Below are 18963 nucleotides of genomic sequence, written 5' to 3' on the forward strand. Positions count from 1 at the left end.
GAGACAATTCGTTTGTTTAATAGTTAAAACATCAGGCAAAAGAGAAGATCACAGAAGCTGGGGAAGATAGTCTCTTTGCGCCATTGGAACAAGTAAGTATATATAATTTCCAACTACGTTTTTAAATATTTATGGTTAATAATTTAACTTTATTCAGCTATGAAAAATAATTTTACTTTTTTGAAATATCAAACAGTTAACGCAACAGACAAAGAAAGCTGTAGGAGAGGCAACGAAATCCGTGCAAGAAGCTTCGAAAACCGCTTTGGAGGCGAGCAAAACTGCAGCTGGAGTCAGCAAAAATACACTTGATGATTTAACGTATGTGAGCAAGAGCACTTTTGGAGATTTGACGAAAAGTGCCAAAGAAGTTGCTGCGAAAAAGGGTTTACTCAAGGTAATTTTACAAGTGAAGAGATAAATTAAAATTGAATCTTGAAAATCGAATTTTCAAACTTCTTGAAATATTTTCTTTTCAAAAATTTCGAATCGCAAAAAGTTTCAACGTTTAAGAACTCTAAAAACTTCTTAATTTTCGAAGATTTTCAAAGTTTTGAATTTTGAAGGTTTTCTATTTTTAGTTTCCAAGAGTTTCGAATCACAAAAATAAGAAAAAGTTTAAAAACTCATAATTTCTTAAGCTTCAAAGGTTTTCAAGGTTTCAAAGTTTCGAATGTTCTAATTCCTTAATAAGGAGTTTAAAATAAAGAAAATTAAAAAAAAAAAAATCATTTAGGGCCTTAGCGATACGCAGCATTCACCTCCATCGCCTCCTGGAATATTACAACGAAGGGATTCGAGTAGTACACAATTGGTCGCTTCGGATAATCGCGCAGGACGGCGGGAAATCGGACGTGATTTTTTCAGCAATATTAGTAGTGATTTAAATGGCATTGCTACGCAAACGAGCAACATGTTTAGCGATTTATTTGGTAAACAACATTTTTTTCTTTCTCTATTTTTGAATAAATTAAAACAAAAAATTATATTTAAAGAGTTGTTTTTTTATTTTTTATTATAATAATAAAGTAATTCAAAATTACAAAAAAAAAAGAAAAAGAAAAAAAATGAAGGAAAACTTAAAAATAGCAATTTTTTATCATCTATAAAAAATAAAAAATATAAAAGATATAATATGTTTAAAAAATTTTTCTTTTTATTTGCAGGCAGTAAAAATAGTTCTAGAAATACCGGTTTCTCACAGTCGCAAAAAGCAGATAGGAAGACACCGATACTCGGACCTTTTCCTAAAAGTATTATTCAATTATGTTTTCAAACAATTATTTTTTTTATATAATATATGTGTTTATACAAAAAATGAATTTAATCGATCTGTTTTCAGGTAAAACAGGACTGGTGGAACGATCATCATTGATAAAACATTCGACGAACAAAGCTAATCAAGAAGACATCCAGAGGATGCAGAATGCAGAGAGATCTAGTACAAATAGTGACAATCAAGCTTTTCTGACTGACGTAAGATTCTTTTAGATTAAAAATCTTAATGATTATGAAAATATATTGTTAAAAATGTGTATTAAATTATAATTTTTATGAATTTATTTAAGGTGGTGAATCAAGTTTTAACCGGTGAAGGCGTTGGTTGGTTGAAATTAAACAGGCTAAAAAAATTAATGGAGGATGAAAGCTATCGAGACTTAGTGGTGACGAAGTTGAATAAAGGACTTAATAAAAAAATTAGTCCTGATGATCATATCGATGATGTGGTAAATATAATAAGACGAGTTCAACAAATTTTAAAATTTATTAAATTTTTAGAATTTATAATATTGCTTTTATAAGGTTTTTATTTAGATTTCGAGAATTTGTAGAAGTTTATATTTTTAAAATAATAAAATATTAAGAAACTATACTTCTAAAATTTGTACAATTCATATATTAGATATTAGTAAATTTTTCTTATTTTTATAAATAGTGTATCTCGAAGCCAGTTTACAAGGGAATGCTAAAGTGCCTTCAAGCAGTGGCTCATGGTCTTGGACACACTTACAATAATTTTGGCCTAGGAGGAATGGCATCGGTTTACCAATTAATGGAAATCGCACATACTCACTATTGGAGCAAGGATCTTTCAGAGGGAGGTTTCGATAGTTCTTTAATGTCTCAGGTATTATTTGTCAAAAATTATCCATTTTATTGAATATTATCAATATTCATTTAATTATTTGTAATTTTTTGTAACTCTTTCAGACATCTAGTCCATTTGGCAGTAAGGAAAACTTGAGGTCTCCACAGTCTCCTACTCACCCTGAATTTTCAGACGCATCTCAAAGATCGGGTAAAAAATTCAAATAAATTCCAAAATTCATAAAATCATATTTAAAAAATGTTTATTATTTTAGGAACTCGAAAAATAATACAAAATTTTGAAAGCGATTTAATTGAATTTAATTAAAACTTTGTTACATGCTTAAGACTGTAGCTTTTCTATTTAATATTATCAATTTAAAATGGATCACAATATTTAAAATTAATTTTATTTTGAAACGTTTATCGTATTATTTGATTACAGATGCACCTCAAGTTCATTTGGAAATGGCACACGGTCATTCAACAGCGCATGAAAGTAGCCAATCGACGACAGACATGTTCCTCGACATGTTCACTAAAAAAGGAAAGTTCCTCAGCAGGCTAACGTCCTTCGACTCTGAGGTAAAAGCAACGAGTTCCGTCAGAACGTTACCTCGTGGCATACGAAGGTAGCAAAGGTGTCTTTCTCTTTATGGTTTCACTTTCTGTCTACATTTCACGCGTACAATTTCACAATTGTAAAGTTCATCGTTGATATTCGTATAGAATGTTTGCCTCATAAGTTTTTATACATGTATGTTTAAAATTTTCTTTTTTTAAATATTTAACATTGTATCAACTATTGGATTATTAGTGACCAATATTTGAGATAAAATAATATTTAGAACAATGATTTTTTTTTTAGATTTCAATGTTATATCGCTACTATAAATAAATATAACAATAATATATGTAAATATTTTTAAAAATTATCGTTAATGATCAATTCAATGAAGAAAACAAAAATATAAGAAATGAATGAAACATTCTGTACGATTAAACAGCAACAAAGTTAATTCTTTGATGATACCTCATCACACAGGAGAAACAGGTGTTGTATAATAATACACAAGTACATGCATGAAAATTGTTATAAAACAATAAGTATTGCCCAAGAGAAGGGATCGATAACACCGATTCATATGATTTTAGTTACTAAATTCGAAATTTCTATTTAAAAATAAATCGAGACAAATACAATATTTTATAACTATATATCATTTCGTATAAAAAAAAAAAAAATAAGCAAATGAAAGTAAAAATTATATTAATTTTTTATTTTTAGCATATTTTCAATTCATCATGGAATATTTTATTTAAAATAAAATTCACATAATAAGAAAAAAGAAAATAATGATAATAATGAAATATATATTAATTTTGTCATTTTCATTTTAAATATATTTTACTTTCAAATATAAATTCATCGAAGTCTTCATGGAATATTTCATTAAAAATAATATTTCTTTTTTTATTCTCATTTAAAATCGTATTAATTTCTGGATTATTAACAATTACACACAATTTTGTATATTAAGTTTTTTCTTAAAGATTATCTATTTTTCGTCATATGATAAAAAAAGAAATAATGAAATATATTTATAATTTTTTTTATTTTAAACATACTTTTCTTTCGACGAATCATTGCACAGGGTTTCCGTGGAATAAGTTCTAAACAATTAGCGATACATTGTCTCGTAATTGGTCTATACAATTGTGCTATATAGAGGCGTCATGTGTTTTTAGAGTGGGCGGGGAGGTGGAACAGGAAGCAGCGAAGCTTTATCCACAGATGGAGGTAGCATAATCACTAATCCTGCTTTTCGTCAAGCGCACCAGGCTTCTTTCCGAAGCACTGTCTCTGATAGCGAAGTCGAACAAGGCAATGTAAATTGATCACATTATTGAATCAATCTTTTTCATTTTTTTTTTCTTTCTTATAATATTCCCTTATTTTTATAACATATATAGAATTTAAAAAAAAAATATATATATATATATATATCTAGTTAGTAGAAATCGAAATCAGGTGTTCATTTAGATGAACGAATTCATGAAATTGCAAAATAAATTTCTAGATGGAAAATTTTTTTTATATACATTATAGTCTAGCTTATAGAATATTATAAAGTATTTAGTTGGGAATCGATGCTGAGGAGAAAACTTGTGCTTGTGCAATACTTGCATCTTGTCAAAATTGTCCAGCAATGGATCCATTGTCCAGTCATCCAAAAAAAAAAAAAAAAAAAGATTGAATTTAGCTGGAGAGGATGATCGAGAACGGCATGTTGCTAAAATAGATATAGTTTTTGCACTAATGGAAAAAAGCTTTTGCAATTGCTATTAGTACACGATGAAACACACGAGCTTTGGATAGTTAAAAGAATTACATTTGATGAATTAAAAATTGGGCAATTTTTGAAAATTTTTTTGGATGAGAGATACTGAAGAAGATAATTATATCATTTCAGTTAAAATCTTTAAATCAGATTTATTTTTTAAATTTTTCCAGTATATAAATAATATATATTGTTTTCAAATAGTTGTTCATTTATACACAATTTATTTACACAAAGGAAATATTTTTTTACACTGTAATAATATCTCAATGCAAAGAAATCATAGAAATTTTTTTTAATGGTTTTTTGAAAAAAAATTTTTAAGATATGCTTAATTTATTATTCATCAAAGAGAATTTAATTAATACTTTGATTACAAAATTGACATGTATGACACTTAATCGCTTGGAAACACTCTATTATTGTATCATTGCACCGAGAAATGATAATTCACATAATTTTTTATAATGTGATCCTTTCCTTTAATTTAATTGTAGAGAAGAGTAATCGAGCTTACTTATTTGTTAAAAACTTTAGAAAGAAACGAAAAGCTTTAACCAATTTCACGAATTTTGTATCGAATAATGTGATGTTAAATAAAAAAATCATTTGAATGTTCTTATATAACCTCATGATTTCAGTTTTCACGACAACCGAAGCAACGAACCGGAAGCGTTTGGTCCAGTAAATCTTCCTTGAGCACCGGTTTTCGATATCATGGAGGAAGCTTGGTACCAACTACAACCGCTCCTAGTCCTGAAGCTGCAAGAACATACTTATTCGAAGGTATAATGATCATTGAGCTAGGTAAAATAGCCACTGAAGAATGTTTATGCAAATTTCTATTAGTTTAAATAAAAATTTTATTTAAATATTTTGTATATTTTATATATTTTATAAAAATTTGAAATTATTAAAGTAAAGAAAACTTACAAAATTAAAATTAAAACTACAATTAAAAAATTGAAAAATTTCTATTTTTATGTTTTTATTTTTTTTTCTATTTTTAAATTTTTAGATTTATCAAAAATTACAGATATTCGCAATTCATTATTAATTAGTCTTTAATAGAATACTTCTGACGTAATATAATTATTATAATAATATTGAAAATATAGGTTTGTTGGGGAAAGAAAGATCGTCGCTTTGGGACCAGATGCAATTTTGGGAGGATGCATTTTTGGATGCAGTGTCTCAAGAAAGAGACATGATCGGCATGGATCAAGGTCCAGGAGAAATGATGGAAAGGTATCAGAATTTTTTGCAATGAAATTACTTTTTCAGTTTTTAAGTGATCATTAAAGAAAGATTCGAATATTCTATTTTGAATTTATTTTATTCAGATATAAGAGTTTGAGCGAAAGTGAAAAGAAACGATTGGAACACGACGAAGATAGATTATTGTGCACTCTGTTGCACAATTTGACTGCTATTTTAGTAATGCTGAATGTGGATAAAAACGAGGTGAAACGTAAAGTGAGGAGATTATTGGGAAAAAGTCACATCGGACTGATCTACAGTCAGGAGCTCAATCAACTTCTCGACCAAATACATAATCTTGTAAGCAGAAGAATGGATGATAAAAATGATAATGGAATGCAGTAAAATTATCAGAAGAGGATAAGATAAAATTAAAATCGAATTATTAAAAAAAAATTATTCTATTCTTTAAGATATTTAAAGAATTTTATATTCTTTAAAATGATGATACTTCAAAGACTTTTTGCTGTATTGAAGTATTTTAAAAGTTAAGTTCCATATTGCTTTGGCTTCCTCTGGATATCAGAAGAATTTAAGAAAATTTGTTATTTTTTATATACATATAGTATTGAAAGAGATGAAAAATTTCTGAAAAATTCTAAAACTTTTCTAAAAACTGAAGAATTCTGAAAATTTTACAGATTAGAATTTTAATGAAATAATTCTATAATTCTATAAATAATATAAGAGAAAAAAAAAATGTTGAAAAATGCTAAATTTTAATAAAAAAATCTTAACAAAAGGTATTCCACGTTTCAGTATGGAAACGATATAGATCTAAAGCCTCTCACATCCAGACAAATGCACCGTCAATCGTTCACCGTGCATGCTGGTGTCGATGCAGAAGGTGATTTACGATTCCTCGAGGTTCGCCACGACGGACTTGTTCTTAGATCTGTGAATGGCGTGATCGTCGAAAGATGGTGGTATGAGCGTTTGGTGAATATGACTTACAGTCCGAAGAACAAAGTATTGTGCCTTTGGCGACGAAACGGTGGACAAACACAACTGCACAAGTATTATACCAAAAAGGTATGTATATAATATACAGTTCGAATTTGTATTATATTTTTGTAAAACTTAACTTTCTATAATACTATTATATATAATTTTCTATATATAAAGAAGTTTTTACTATGTGATTAGATTCGTTTTTACATAATTGATCTATAATAATTCCTTCTAAATCGATCATAATACTACGTTATAAATCGTTTTTGTCAAGGATGACTTTTATTATCTAATCATTTAGTAAATCATTAAATAAATATAATATAATGAATTTTAATATTGATATAACTTCAATCTACCAAATTGAAGATATAGTTGATATAGAGAAAGGTATAATAAATTTAAATGAATGTTCAGATAAATATAAACAATTTTATGAAATAAATGTTACAAATAAATGTTTAATATTTTTTTTTTTTTTAAGTGCAAGGATCTATATTACTGCATAAAAGATGCAATGGAGAAGGCAGCAGCTCGTGGACGTGGCGCGAATGTGGGTGCTGAACTTGGAGGTGAATTTCCGGTTCAGGACATGCGCACCGGTGAGGGTGGTCTTCTTCAGGTTTGCATGGAGGGCGTGGGTCTCCTCTTCGCGAATAGCAAGGTATGATTCGCACTCGAAAGTATATCAAGCGTTTCATTCGTTTTCTGAAACGAACTGCAAGAAGAATGGAATCTTCGAATCTTTTAACCGGTTGTTGCAAAAAACCTGTTTTCCTCTCTATCTATCTATCTATCTCTATATCTCTATCTCTATCTCTTTTCTTTACATTTGTCCAATTGTTCATGTAATGTTGAAGCGCATCCGTTACTCTCTCCATCATATATTGGATATACTATATATACATATATACGTTCCTTTATATACATATACATATATCTCTTTATAGCGAATTTTTTATACTTATATATATATATATTATCCATTATTGTTTTTTTTTTTTTTTTTTTTTTTTTTTATATATATATATATATACGATGTCATGTTTTTCTTTGGCGATGTTATTGTCTCGACTATAACATGTTCGAACACGATATAACCACGTATTTATTTCAGCGACCGAAATACATGCAGTCTGAGAATTTGTTACGGGGGTTCATTTGCTAAATCACCTCGATTCAATTATGTTACTAAACAAATTTTTATTCCGCGTAAAGATAGAATTAGTCTGAGAAAAAATATTCGCAAGATAAAAAGAATTGAATTTTTAATGAAAAGAATAGTAAAATTGAATCGAGGTGAACGATTAGGGGAGCAAATCAGTAGCTCCATCCTAGAAATCCCTTTTTTACTGTTCATATTCTTTCGATATTATTGAATCTTCTCTCTGTGTATTACTTTTTCGTTCCTTTCTTCCGTTTTATTGCATTGATGCAAGGACCACTCAATATTATCTCCCATCGCTAGCCACCACGATCTGCTTAATTTTGTATCTGTACGTATTATTATATCTTTATCGACTCTTATGTATGAGTTTGTGAGGTGTACGATGACCAATAGGATCACACGAAGCTCTGATCAAATTAAACCTAAAAGATATATAATCTCGATCGAATACAATATTCACATATCCTTCCTTGGGGATCTTACATTTTATACATCGTTATAAAATATACCATGTTTGAGGGAAAATTAGAATTTTTTTTTCAGGCTGCTATAGTTCGAATCACGAGACAAACGTTACACATATGAGACACATGTACACAAGGGGAGGAATGAGACTGATGAAGAAAGAACAAAGGGAAGATCAAGCCTTGATATATGTACTTAAAATAATTTAAATAATATAATTAACACATTGCTGACCTGTATGGAAAATAATTTCTAGTTTGGTTTTTAGATATTAAATTTTTAATATAATAAAAATATAATAGAAATATTTTTAAATAGAGTAAAAAGAGTAAAAAGATTAAAAATCCTTACGCGATGAGATTTATCTCGCCAATTAATTCACAAAAAAAAAAAAAAAAGAAAAAATTACTTCGTATGTTGAAAAAGATAAATACTTTTCATAAAATTATCTGTTTTCAAATTCTGCGACAAGACACTGTATAAGAATATTTATTTACGATTTGATAATAATGCAATAATATTTCATATCTTTATACGATATACTTTTTTTTGAGAGAATGATAGAAGTGTGAAGATTGAAAATTTGAATTTTGGGACAAGTCGAAAAAATTCAGATAAAATCGGATCGGATAAAATCGGATGATCCTAAAACGAAACTTTTATAATTCTGAGCAATGAAAGTAAATATATCCCGATTTTGTCTGAATTTTTTAAAAATTATCAAATAATTACTTCTACTTGTATCGAGATATGTTTTATCCTGTACAAAGGATATTTTGTATAAAATATCGTATATCTATTTACATAAAAAGTGTCGGCAATGCGTTAAAACAGTGAAAACATAATAATTAATCATATATTCATACGATCACATACTCATACACACCGTTAAAAAAAAGAATAAAAGAAGGAGAGAGAAAAAGAAAAATAAGTCTTCATACAGGATGAGCAGCCCCTGACAAGCTGGTTTTATTGTAATATATTCTATTGATCTCATATTATATTCGTTTATTTTTACATATACTTGAATTATACTTTAACATTTATTATTATATGGTAATTGTATTTTACATAGTGACAGGGGTACTTCGATATATATACATATATATATATGTATGTATTTTCATATACATATATACAATTTATACACGTATATATAAATTATCGGTCATTTTGTTGGGTAATATTTTCGTTCAAGCGTTAATCAATGTTTTCTTGCATGGAGCTCGATGTGCAGCTGCAGTCTCTTTTATCTGTATTATAATCATATTATACATTTATCATACATACACATTCATATAAGTGATAAGGGTTAGGGAATATATACAGAAACTTTTTTCATTATATATACATATACATATATACTATTCATATATGTGTATATATATATATATATATAATATCTATTATAATTTGTATTGAATGTTGGATGCCATATATTATATTTTTCTCTCTTAAGTCTGATAATTTGTTTCTTTTTTCTATCATTATTTGTCGTGGTCATACGCGAGGAAAGTCTATTCACATTCGAAAAAATCAATGAAAAATTAAATAAATAAGAAAAAGGAATGAAAAAAAAAATGATAAAGCGATAATTATTAATTATAATTGTTTAAGGAATTTATTAACTTGTATTATTTCGCCTCAAAAATATTTAATTAAAAGTATTAAGAAAGAGAAAGAGAAAAAGAAAAATGTGTAATGTTATGACGAAATTTCGACGATTGTTGCATTTTAAAACGAATGATCCAGATACAAACGAATGTATATAACTTAAATATAATCAATAGACTTTTCTCAGCTTGGGGAACTTTTGAGATGGTCCTTGAACAATGAACAATCACTGCTGATTTGTTAAAAATTGGCCATGACGTATAGGTAATATAACTAGCTGTATATTTATCATCGTAATACTGAGCCCTGGATTAACATAATTTTAATTGAGTGGACTATTATATTATTAATTGTTGGCAGAAATTTAATTTTCTGTTTTTCTGTTTTCTGTTTTCTTGTCCTGTCCGTCGACATTGCCCCTGGGCTGGGCATACACAGGATTTCGAGGTACTAATCAAATTAAATCACTGTTTGTTATATTGAACTCAGTATATTAATTATAATCAATGTTGGCCGTGTTCCGGAAATGCTTCTTTATTTCACCATTACTTTTAGCCGTATTACTATTAATCATATATCTATTATTACTTACCTACCACTTACTACTACTACTATTACTGCTACTACTACTACTTTTACTACTACAACTACTGTTACTGCTACTACTACTACTACTACTATTACTACTACTACTACTACTACTACTATTATTACTATACTATTACTACTACACTCTTAACCAGTGCATTTAAATTTAACTAATCTGCTCTATCTACCTTACTGTTTTCCTACCATTGATCGATGTTAACTGTGACATACATACGTCTATGTATATATATATATATATATGTACATATATATATATATACACATACATGTGTATAAATTACACACAGTGTACATATATATACATACATTTATATGTTCCCTATGATATATATTACTATGAGATTGACTCAGGTACCATAGTGATCCATGTATGTATATATGTTATATACATATATATTATATATTATGTATATATATATATATAATATATATACACAAATACGCAGAACAGTGTCTGCTGCATTTCGATATATGAATTCGATATATAAGATTGTCTTTAGATGAAAATATTATTTGTGAGTAGTGTCTTAGTGCAACTTGTAGAGCAATGTTTTGGTGCACTCAATGCAACTATATATATACATATATATATTATTTTTCATCATATAACCTTCTACGTCATCCCGTACATTATGGGACTCTTAACATCATTCAGTTCTCCACGCGCCATTATAGCGCTTCTCATTTAAATTAGTTAGATGTTGATCGTAGAAAAAATTAAATTAAATTCTTAGATTAATCTATCTATCGATGTGATATCTTTACATGGATGGTTCTTAACAATTTTGTTTCAACTTATATATAAATAGAGAGAAAAAGAATAATATGACAATAGAAGTTTAATGAAGTTGAAAAAAATAAAAGAAAATGTTATTAAATTTTTATTCTTTCGTGAATAAAACTTTTTTTTTTAATTTGTTAGTTATTTAATTAACTATAAAATTAATTGAAAACAATTGTTGTTGTCATTTCAATGAGATTTAATTTTCTTCGATTTTTTCGATATCGTCAATTTTTTTATTTTTTATTTTTATGTAAGTCGTAGCAATGTGTTTAAAAAAAATTCATGAGAAGATAAATACATCGACATGTTTACCAATATTTATAATACGGTATCCAGTGACTAATGGTAATAACTAGAATCGTTCTGTTCTATAGAAAAGAATTAATGAAAAATATCGAATACAATTTTTTCATACAATGAAAGATTTTTTTTCCAATAATTTGTTTTATTGAAATTTTAGATTTTTGGGATTTTTTTCATAATCTTCTAATCTTTGATAAGATTATTTTGTATATAATATAATATGCAAAGATAATAATAATAATAATGAACAAAAACTTTTTTTAAAAATTTACAAAATTTCTATTTTTTTTGTTTTATCATATATCCTTCATTATCGAATATAACTAATTATAGAATTATTATTTATGTAAAACATATTAGTTTATAACAAATTACAATCAATTTCCAAAATATATCTTAAAAGCAAAGCTTAATTCGAAATATATTTATTTCATATTTTTTATTATTTTATTTCAAATAGAATTACTTTTTTTTTATTGTACCACTAGTTACAAGATATTCTGTATATACTATTGATTTAATATCGATAATTTTAGTATCGAAATTTTTTAACGAATTATGTAGAATTATGTAGAATTAAAAAAGAAAAAATTAAAGAAACGATCGACATAATTTACATTAATTAGATAAACGTTGTATATATAGCATAATAATGTATAAAAAGCATAATAATTATTAATGGGTTCTGAAATATGCTTTTAAAATCGTGTTGCTCGTGAAATCTTGAAGTCAATCTACAATAATTAATATGTAATCTATCTCGACATGAATATATGTAGTTTGGCGATTTGTTATCAATATGTTAACATGTATTTTAAATTTGTATGTTTGCAGAAATGAATATTATATCATTATTTTATATATATTTAAAATTTTAAACAAATTAAATATACTTTTCATTTAGTAAAATTTACACAAAATATTTTTTTTAATAATTTATATAAATTGAATTAAATGATATTAATTTCTGAAGTATGATAGATTTAAGATTTTGAAATTTGATATTTTAATTTACCAAACAATATTTTGAAATAAGCTTCATTATTTCATGTTCATATTTTATATTGCAATTAAAAATTATAAATTGCAAAAGCATATTTCTCACCAATCTTTCGAAGATGTCAAACATGTGAGAAAAATTTCGGAGTACGGCCGTAGAAGTATATGCTGAATTAATGAAAATCTATATACGTAGTGAACGATCGTAGTTAATTTTTTATTTCTATCAAAAAAAAAAAAATTGTTTTTTTATCAATTTTTAATTTTCGCGCAAAATCGGGTGACGGACACGATCATTGAAAAAAAAAAAGAAGAAATCAAAAAATTAAAAATGAAAGAAACACAAATTTGATTTTTTTTTTACCAAATCTAAAAAGGACAGTTTTATCGTCAAAATTTATCATTTTCCTTTTTTTTTTTTTTAATCGAAAATATTTTTCTCTTTCTTTCTTTCTTTCTTTCTTTTTTCTTTTTTTTTTTTTTTTTTTTCTCGTTAGGGATATGATATAACAAAGGTGAATGTTTATGTACGTCTCTAGGGAAATTTGAATGCACTGCATGAATGAGTAGATCTCGATATATATGTACGATAGAGAAAAGTCGCCCGCTTTTGCAGAACCATTTATAAAACCACTCTCACATTGCCAGTTATGTAGTAGAGCAATGGTATCGTGCTATATAGTGATGTTTGATTGAATGAAATTCCCAAAACTCGTGGAAAAGCAACTCGAAAGAAGCCCGACACCAACATCTTCGATTTTCATGTACACATACACACACACACACACACACACACACACACACTTATATATATTTATATACACATGTTTCTATGTACGGTGTTTTTCGAACTTTTTGATTCTAGTGATTTTTTTTAACACAAACTTAAGAATTTTGATTTCCCCTCCTCTCCCCCCCCCCAGAAATTTGTGAAAAAAAATATCGTATACAATTTATAGAATTTATTACTATTTAAATTTTCTGAAATTTATTCATGTTTAAATTATAAAAAAATTATTGATTGCTAATTATTTAATAATATAATCTTTATAAAAGTTTTTTGAAAACTTTGCTTTTTAAATTAATGAATTTTACGAATTTTCAGAAAATATAATATAAATTCTGAGATCATCGTTAAAATCATTATCAAAAAAACAAATCACACGATACAGTTCAAAAAGCACTGTAGCACAGCATGGCACCGCTGGTACACGATATTTCGATCTTCTAGATCTCAAGTACACGATATATATCTCTCTTTAACTACGATCGATCGATCGTCTCATAACTGTGCATCATTAAACAAAAACAAAGAAACAATTTACAAACAAGAAGAAGAAGAAAAAGAAGAAGAAGAAGAAGAAAAAGACATAAATCAAACGGGCCAAATCCAATTTCGCGCATTTTAGATATACAAATTGCACATATTATAGCAGATCTATCGACGCCGAGCAATCGATAACATTTATACATTTTTTGATGAATTTAGGCCATCTCCAGAGTTGCCTGCTTGCCGCTGAACTATTTAAAAAAAAAAAAAAAAATATATATATATAAATAATAACGAAAAATTGCTACGATTGTTAGACGCTGCTCTCTGTGATATTTCTGCTTAGAAGTTTATTGAACCGTTTTTGTAATATCGCTTATGTTATTGCGCCTTGTTGCAGCCAGAAATACGATTCGCCGCGGCCAATACTCGCGATTATTCCAGCTTTCAAGACCCGCTTTGTCGAAGTCGAAATGCTAATGGATGACTTGGCTTTTAATTAGCGAAGGAAATGATGCATGGTGTGTGCAGCTTTATCGTGCTCGTTGATCCCTGCATGTTCGCCAATATGATACGTTCTCGTTATACACGAATCGAAAAAGAAAATAAGGGAAGAAGGAGATTTTAAAAAGAAGATATACCATGTTTAAAAATTTGTAAGAGGGAAAAAGATAAATGAGAATGTTTCGAAGAAATTTTTTAAAAATTTTTAGAAAGAAAAAAAAAAAAAGATCCTTAAAAAGAGAAAATTTATAAATAATTATGATGATCTATGAGAATTAATGATTTTTCTTGAATTGATATCATGTATATGCATTTTCTTAATTAATATTGTAATATCCACAATAATATATGTTATTCATATAATTTTAAAATATTTTTATGTATTAATTTATATTTCTTTATACTTTGTATGATAAAAATTAAAAAAATCTAATTGAATAGATTATTCAGAAAAAAAAATATAAACTAAAATATAAATGAAAAATCTTTGATTCGAGTATACTTGAGAACGTGCATGAATTTGGAAAGATGGTTCCCTCGAAAGATACACTGAATAAACTTATGTTCAGAGGAAAGTTGCAAACCGTCTACCGTCAACTTTTCTCTTTGTATTAATGATGTAATGAAATTGAGATGAAAAAAAAAGAAAAAGAAAAAAGAAAAAAAGATTGAATAAAAGACAATGCCAATTTTCATTGCACAATTTTCAAATTATAGTTATGAATTTAATGAATAGAACAATGAAATTTGGTAAATGACTTAACTATCTTAATAAAGAAATATCTCTATAAATCCTGTAATTAATATGATATGATTGAGGAAATTAATTTCGATGAAACATTTTCTGGAAAACTGGAAAAAACAGAACATGATAATTTAAAAGAAATTTCTATTCAAAACATATAAATTTCTCCAAAAACAAAACAAAATATCTTTGAAAATTTGTTGAAAGAAAAATAATATTATGAATATTTAAAATTTCTTAAAATTTCCCTTAAAAGTGTGGAATTTCTTCGAAAAGCAAGATGTCTTTGAATATTTTTTTTTTTTTTTTAAATTAGAACATGCAGAATGCAGGTTCGAGAGAAATTTCTTTGCAGCAAAATCCCGCTTTTTTTAAAAAAAAAAAAAAAAAAAAAAGGTGCACTGTGATGCGTATTAGCCGATACGATAGTACATGAGACGTCGACGATTCAGAGCTTGATCCCACCATCGAACTTTAAGCATTTTTTTACTCGAACGAGTTTCACGCCTTTCTTTCCGAGATCGTTGTTGGCACACACGGTTTATATTGTCCGGGGCATAAAAGGCCATAGAGGATTTAATCACAAGTGTGCATGTATAAGTAGATCGCGAAATCCCACAATTTCCGGTCACAACTAATGCAAGATGAACGTTATTTGCAGTTTTTTGTAAGACTCGATCATATCCGCAAGTGCTTTACTCAGAAGGATGGGATCTTTGTATTGGAAGAATTCAGTGAGTAACTTTTTTTTTTTTTTTTAGTAAAAAAAGAATAAAAAGAAAAATATAGAATGAATGTTTCAAAAATAGAAAAAATATTTTTATTTTTACAGAAAAGTATATTATTATCTTTATGCAAAGTAATACTTTTATTATATAATGTAAATATGGATGGAAGGATATTTTTATTTTTGTATAAATAAAAATTTTTTCATATTTTCAATTTTTTCTATTTATAGTAAAAGTTTTAAATTTCAAAATTTAAATATAATAAAATATCCTTTCAATAATTATGAACAATATTTACTTTCGAATTTTTATATCGATTTCTTCTATTTTTCAGATCCTAAAACTAGACAAGTAATTCAACGTAAATATAAGTCTCAAATGGTAAGCATAAATATTAAAATATTAAAATATTTAAAAATAATTAATTAATTTATGCATATATTTTTTAATTCATCGTGTCAACAAGTCCTTTTTTAAATTGCTTATTGTGTTATATGTTGCTCCTATAGATTTACTTTTTTTTACATTATTATATTATCTTATAATGTTTGAATATTTTATGATATTTTATATACTGTATAACAGGCCAATGAATTGTGCCACTGCATGCACAGGATATTCTCCGTTGCCTTTACGTTATCTGAACTCTCTGATGCCAACTCCGAAAACGAAAATGCATGAAGGTTTACTTGCTACTTTTTATTTTTTCTTTTTCCAACGTAAGTTTTCGTTGCTCTTTTTAAATTTCATTTATTTTTTCTTTTAAAATCTTTATTGATATCTTTTTTACCATTACATTTTACCATTACAAATTACCATTACCTATTAAACAAAATCTTCAAATTTAATTTTTTTTTTTTTTGTATTTCGAAAATATAAGGACTTTCTTCGCATAATAATTTACGAGTAAATAATAATAGGTAATCAATATAAAATAAAAAATACAATCTTCAAATTCAAAAATACATAAAAATGCATACATCAAATAAATAAACAAGTAAATCAAAACAATTAAAGTTAAAATCTCAAATTATCAAAATATAAATGCATATATATTAAAATCAATCTAAATAGATTAACAATCTAACAATCTAAAAAAATTCCTTAAAAATTAATTAAATTATGCTATTATACAAAAAAATATTTCAGGCAGATCAAATCTGTTACTCGGTTCTCTGTGTGTTCTCTTACTTGGCCGCTGGTATGGAGCAACGGAAGCAACAACAGAATCAACAGCAACATCCTCAACAGCAATTCCATCTCCAACCCCAACAACAGCAACCACCACCGCAACATCAGCAATCGCAACGTCAACAAGCACACCAAAAACAACAGCAACACCAGCAATACCAGCAAACTCAACAATACCAGCAAACCCAACAACGTGCACAGTATCAACAACAGCAACGTCAACAGCAGCAATCTCATAGCCAACAACATTCAGGTAGTAACGCCGGCCAAAATAACCAAGGCCATAGAAACACGCAATCCGATTCCTTTCCTAAGCATCACTGACACAGAGGCAGACACTCGCTCCCATTTGTGCATAATTACAATAAGTGTGCTCCTTACGCTTGCCTACCCTGGGTGTAAGTCTTCGTTTCACGGCCAATCCATTTGCATTGTTGAGAAATTTAACGATAGATTTTCTTAATAGAAGTTTGAAAAATTAATAAATTAATTAGTTATAGTCAATATTGTTTAGTTTGTTTAGATTGTTTAATCAGTAGCAAAAATAAAAATACTATATTCAATTCAAAACCTTTGTAAAATTTAATATTGAATTTAATATTGATAATTAGAAAGTAATCATTTTAAAAATTGTTACAAAAGCTTGACGATATTTAAAAGAGGAATTGCAAGGAAAAATATCGATAATTTGCATTATCAAAATTTTTGTTATTTTGAAACTAGCGATTCGAATTGTATTTGTTAAGGAAATGATAACTAATTCATAAGTTGCATCGACCTAATTTTATTTTTTTGATCAGCGATGATCAGAAAAAATTTTCAATGCAAATGGATTGAAATTATCTTGAAACGAGCATAAAAATCTAATCTAAAAAGAATCTTTGATTTTGAAATCTCGTGAAAATCATTTCGTTTCAACTTCGATCTTCAACTATGTAAAAAATTGATAATCGTTGCACGGTATCATCCTCCGATCATTCTTAGAAAGTCAATTCTAAGTTTCCTCTAAATGTGGAAAACTTGTTTCGTATTCTATTCGAGAAAAGCATTCGATGGAATCGAACGAGGCGATTAATATTTGTTGGTATTAAATAGGAGGGTTGAAAAATAATAACAATTAACATATTGATTACCATGTTAATTTTGGATTTGTTTTCATTGAAAAATTAAATTAAAAAATTCCTCTATTTTATGTAAAGAGAATTTTACAATTAGAGAACTATAATTATTTCTAAAGATATAAATATATTATTTTACTTATGAATTAAATATATTATATTATATTATAAAAATATAATTAATTTTAATTACTTAAATCATTATAATTTATTACTAATAATTTTACTAATAAATTTAGACTTATTCATTAGTAAATGGTAATCAATATTAAACGTTTTATAAAACGTTAATTGAAAAAATAATATAAATTAAAAATGAAAACAATAGCGAAAAAATTGGCTAATTAATTCAACACAATCGTGGTAATTATTTGCAAAGTGGGGGTTGGGTGTAATAAACGATGATGAAAACGAATTACGAAGCATTTTTTCAACAAAAGTTCAATCGAGGGACATTGAAAATATATCATCGATAAAGAATTCAAAAGCAAATGATGATGATAATAATAATAATAATAATAATAATAATAATAATATTAATAATAATAATAATAATAATAATAATAATAGTAATAGTAATACCGACAACGTAATAAGATAACAGTGGCAATTGTACATTCGCAAATAAGGATCCGAGTGGTATTTAAACAAACAAATAGAAAATCGTATCGAATGAATTAAACGATCTTTTTATAGATCGTAAAGATATTAAAAAAAAAAAAAAAAAAAACAGTTTCCTAAGAGTTTCATTCTTTGATATATCCGTCATGTGCACGTGTAGAGACATGAAGTAATAAAGTTTGTATAATTGCTGGTAGAAATAC

The 18963-nt window shown here is 27.1% G+C and overlaps 1 protein-coding gene across 11 annotated transcripts in view; it reads left to right on the top strand.

Moving 5' to 3' along the window:
* Rab3-GEF (Rab3 GDP-GTP exchange factor) overlaps nt 1-18729 on the top strand; it is a 33573-nt gene extending 14844 nt beyond the window's left edge. For 3 of the 11 annotated variants that reach the window (XM_012489665.3, XM_012489671.3, XM_086902879.1), the window contains 19 exons: nt 24-92; nt 197-397; nt 737-932; nt 1167-1253; nt 1343-1476; nt 1569-1727; nt 1937-2128; nt 2212-2299; nt 2534-2673; nt 3838-3978; nt 5072-5216; nt 5549-5678; nt 5774-5990; nt 6450-6722; nt 7126-7305; nt 10327-10335; nt 15764-15836; nt 16165-16211; nt 16980-18729. In XM_012489665.3, coding sequence (XP_012345119.2) covers nt 24-92; nt 197-397; nt 737-932; nt 1167-1253; nt 1343-1476; nt 1569-1727; nt 1937-2128; nt 2212-2299; nt 2534-2673; nt 3838-3978; nt 5072-5216; nt 5549-5678; nt 5774-5990; nt 6450-6722; nt 7126-7305; nt 10327-10335; nt 15764-15836; nt 16165-16211; nt 16980-17345 — 2847 coding nt within the window. In that variant the 3' untranslated portion in view covers nt 17346-18729. Of the gene's footprint in view, nt 1-23; nt 93-196; nt 398-736; nt 933-1166; nt 1254-1342; nt 1477-1568; nt 1728-1936; nt 2129-2211; nt 2300-2533; nt 2674-3837; nt 3979-5071; nt 5217-5548; nt 5679-5773; nt 5991-6449; nt 6723-7125; nt 7306-8352; nt 8590-10326; nt 10336-14253; nt 14487-15763; nt 15837-16164; nt 16212-16415; nt 16550-16979 lie in introns of those variants that run through there. The other 8 variants (XM_086902881.1, XM_086902882.1, XM_086902878.1 and 5 more) reach the window with 8 other exon arrangements.
* The last annotated feature ends 234 nt before the right edge of the window (nt 18730-18963 follow it).

Source organism: Apis florea, unplaced genomic scaffold, assembly GCF_048593485.1.
Source record: "Apis florea isolate Af1SG1 unplaced genomic scaffold, ASM4859348v1 contig_2272_pilon, whole genome shotgun sequence".
Taxonomy (NCBI): Eukaryota; Metazoa; Arthropoda; class Insecta; order Hymenoptera; family Apidae; genus Apis; species Apis florea.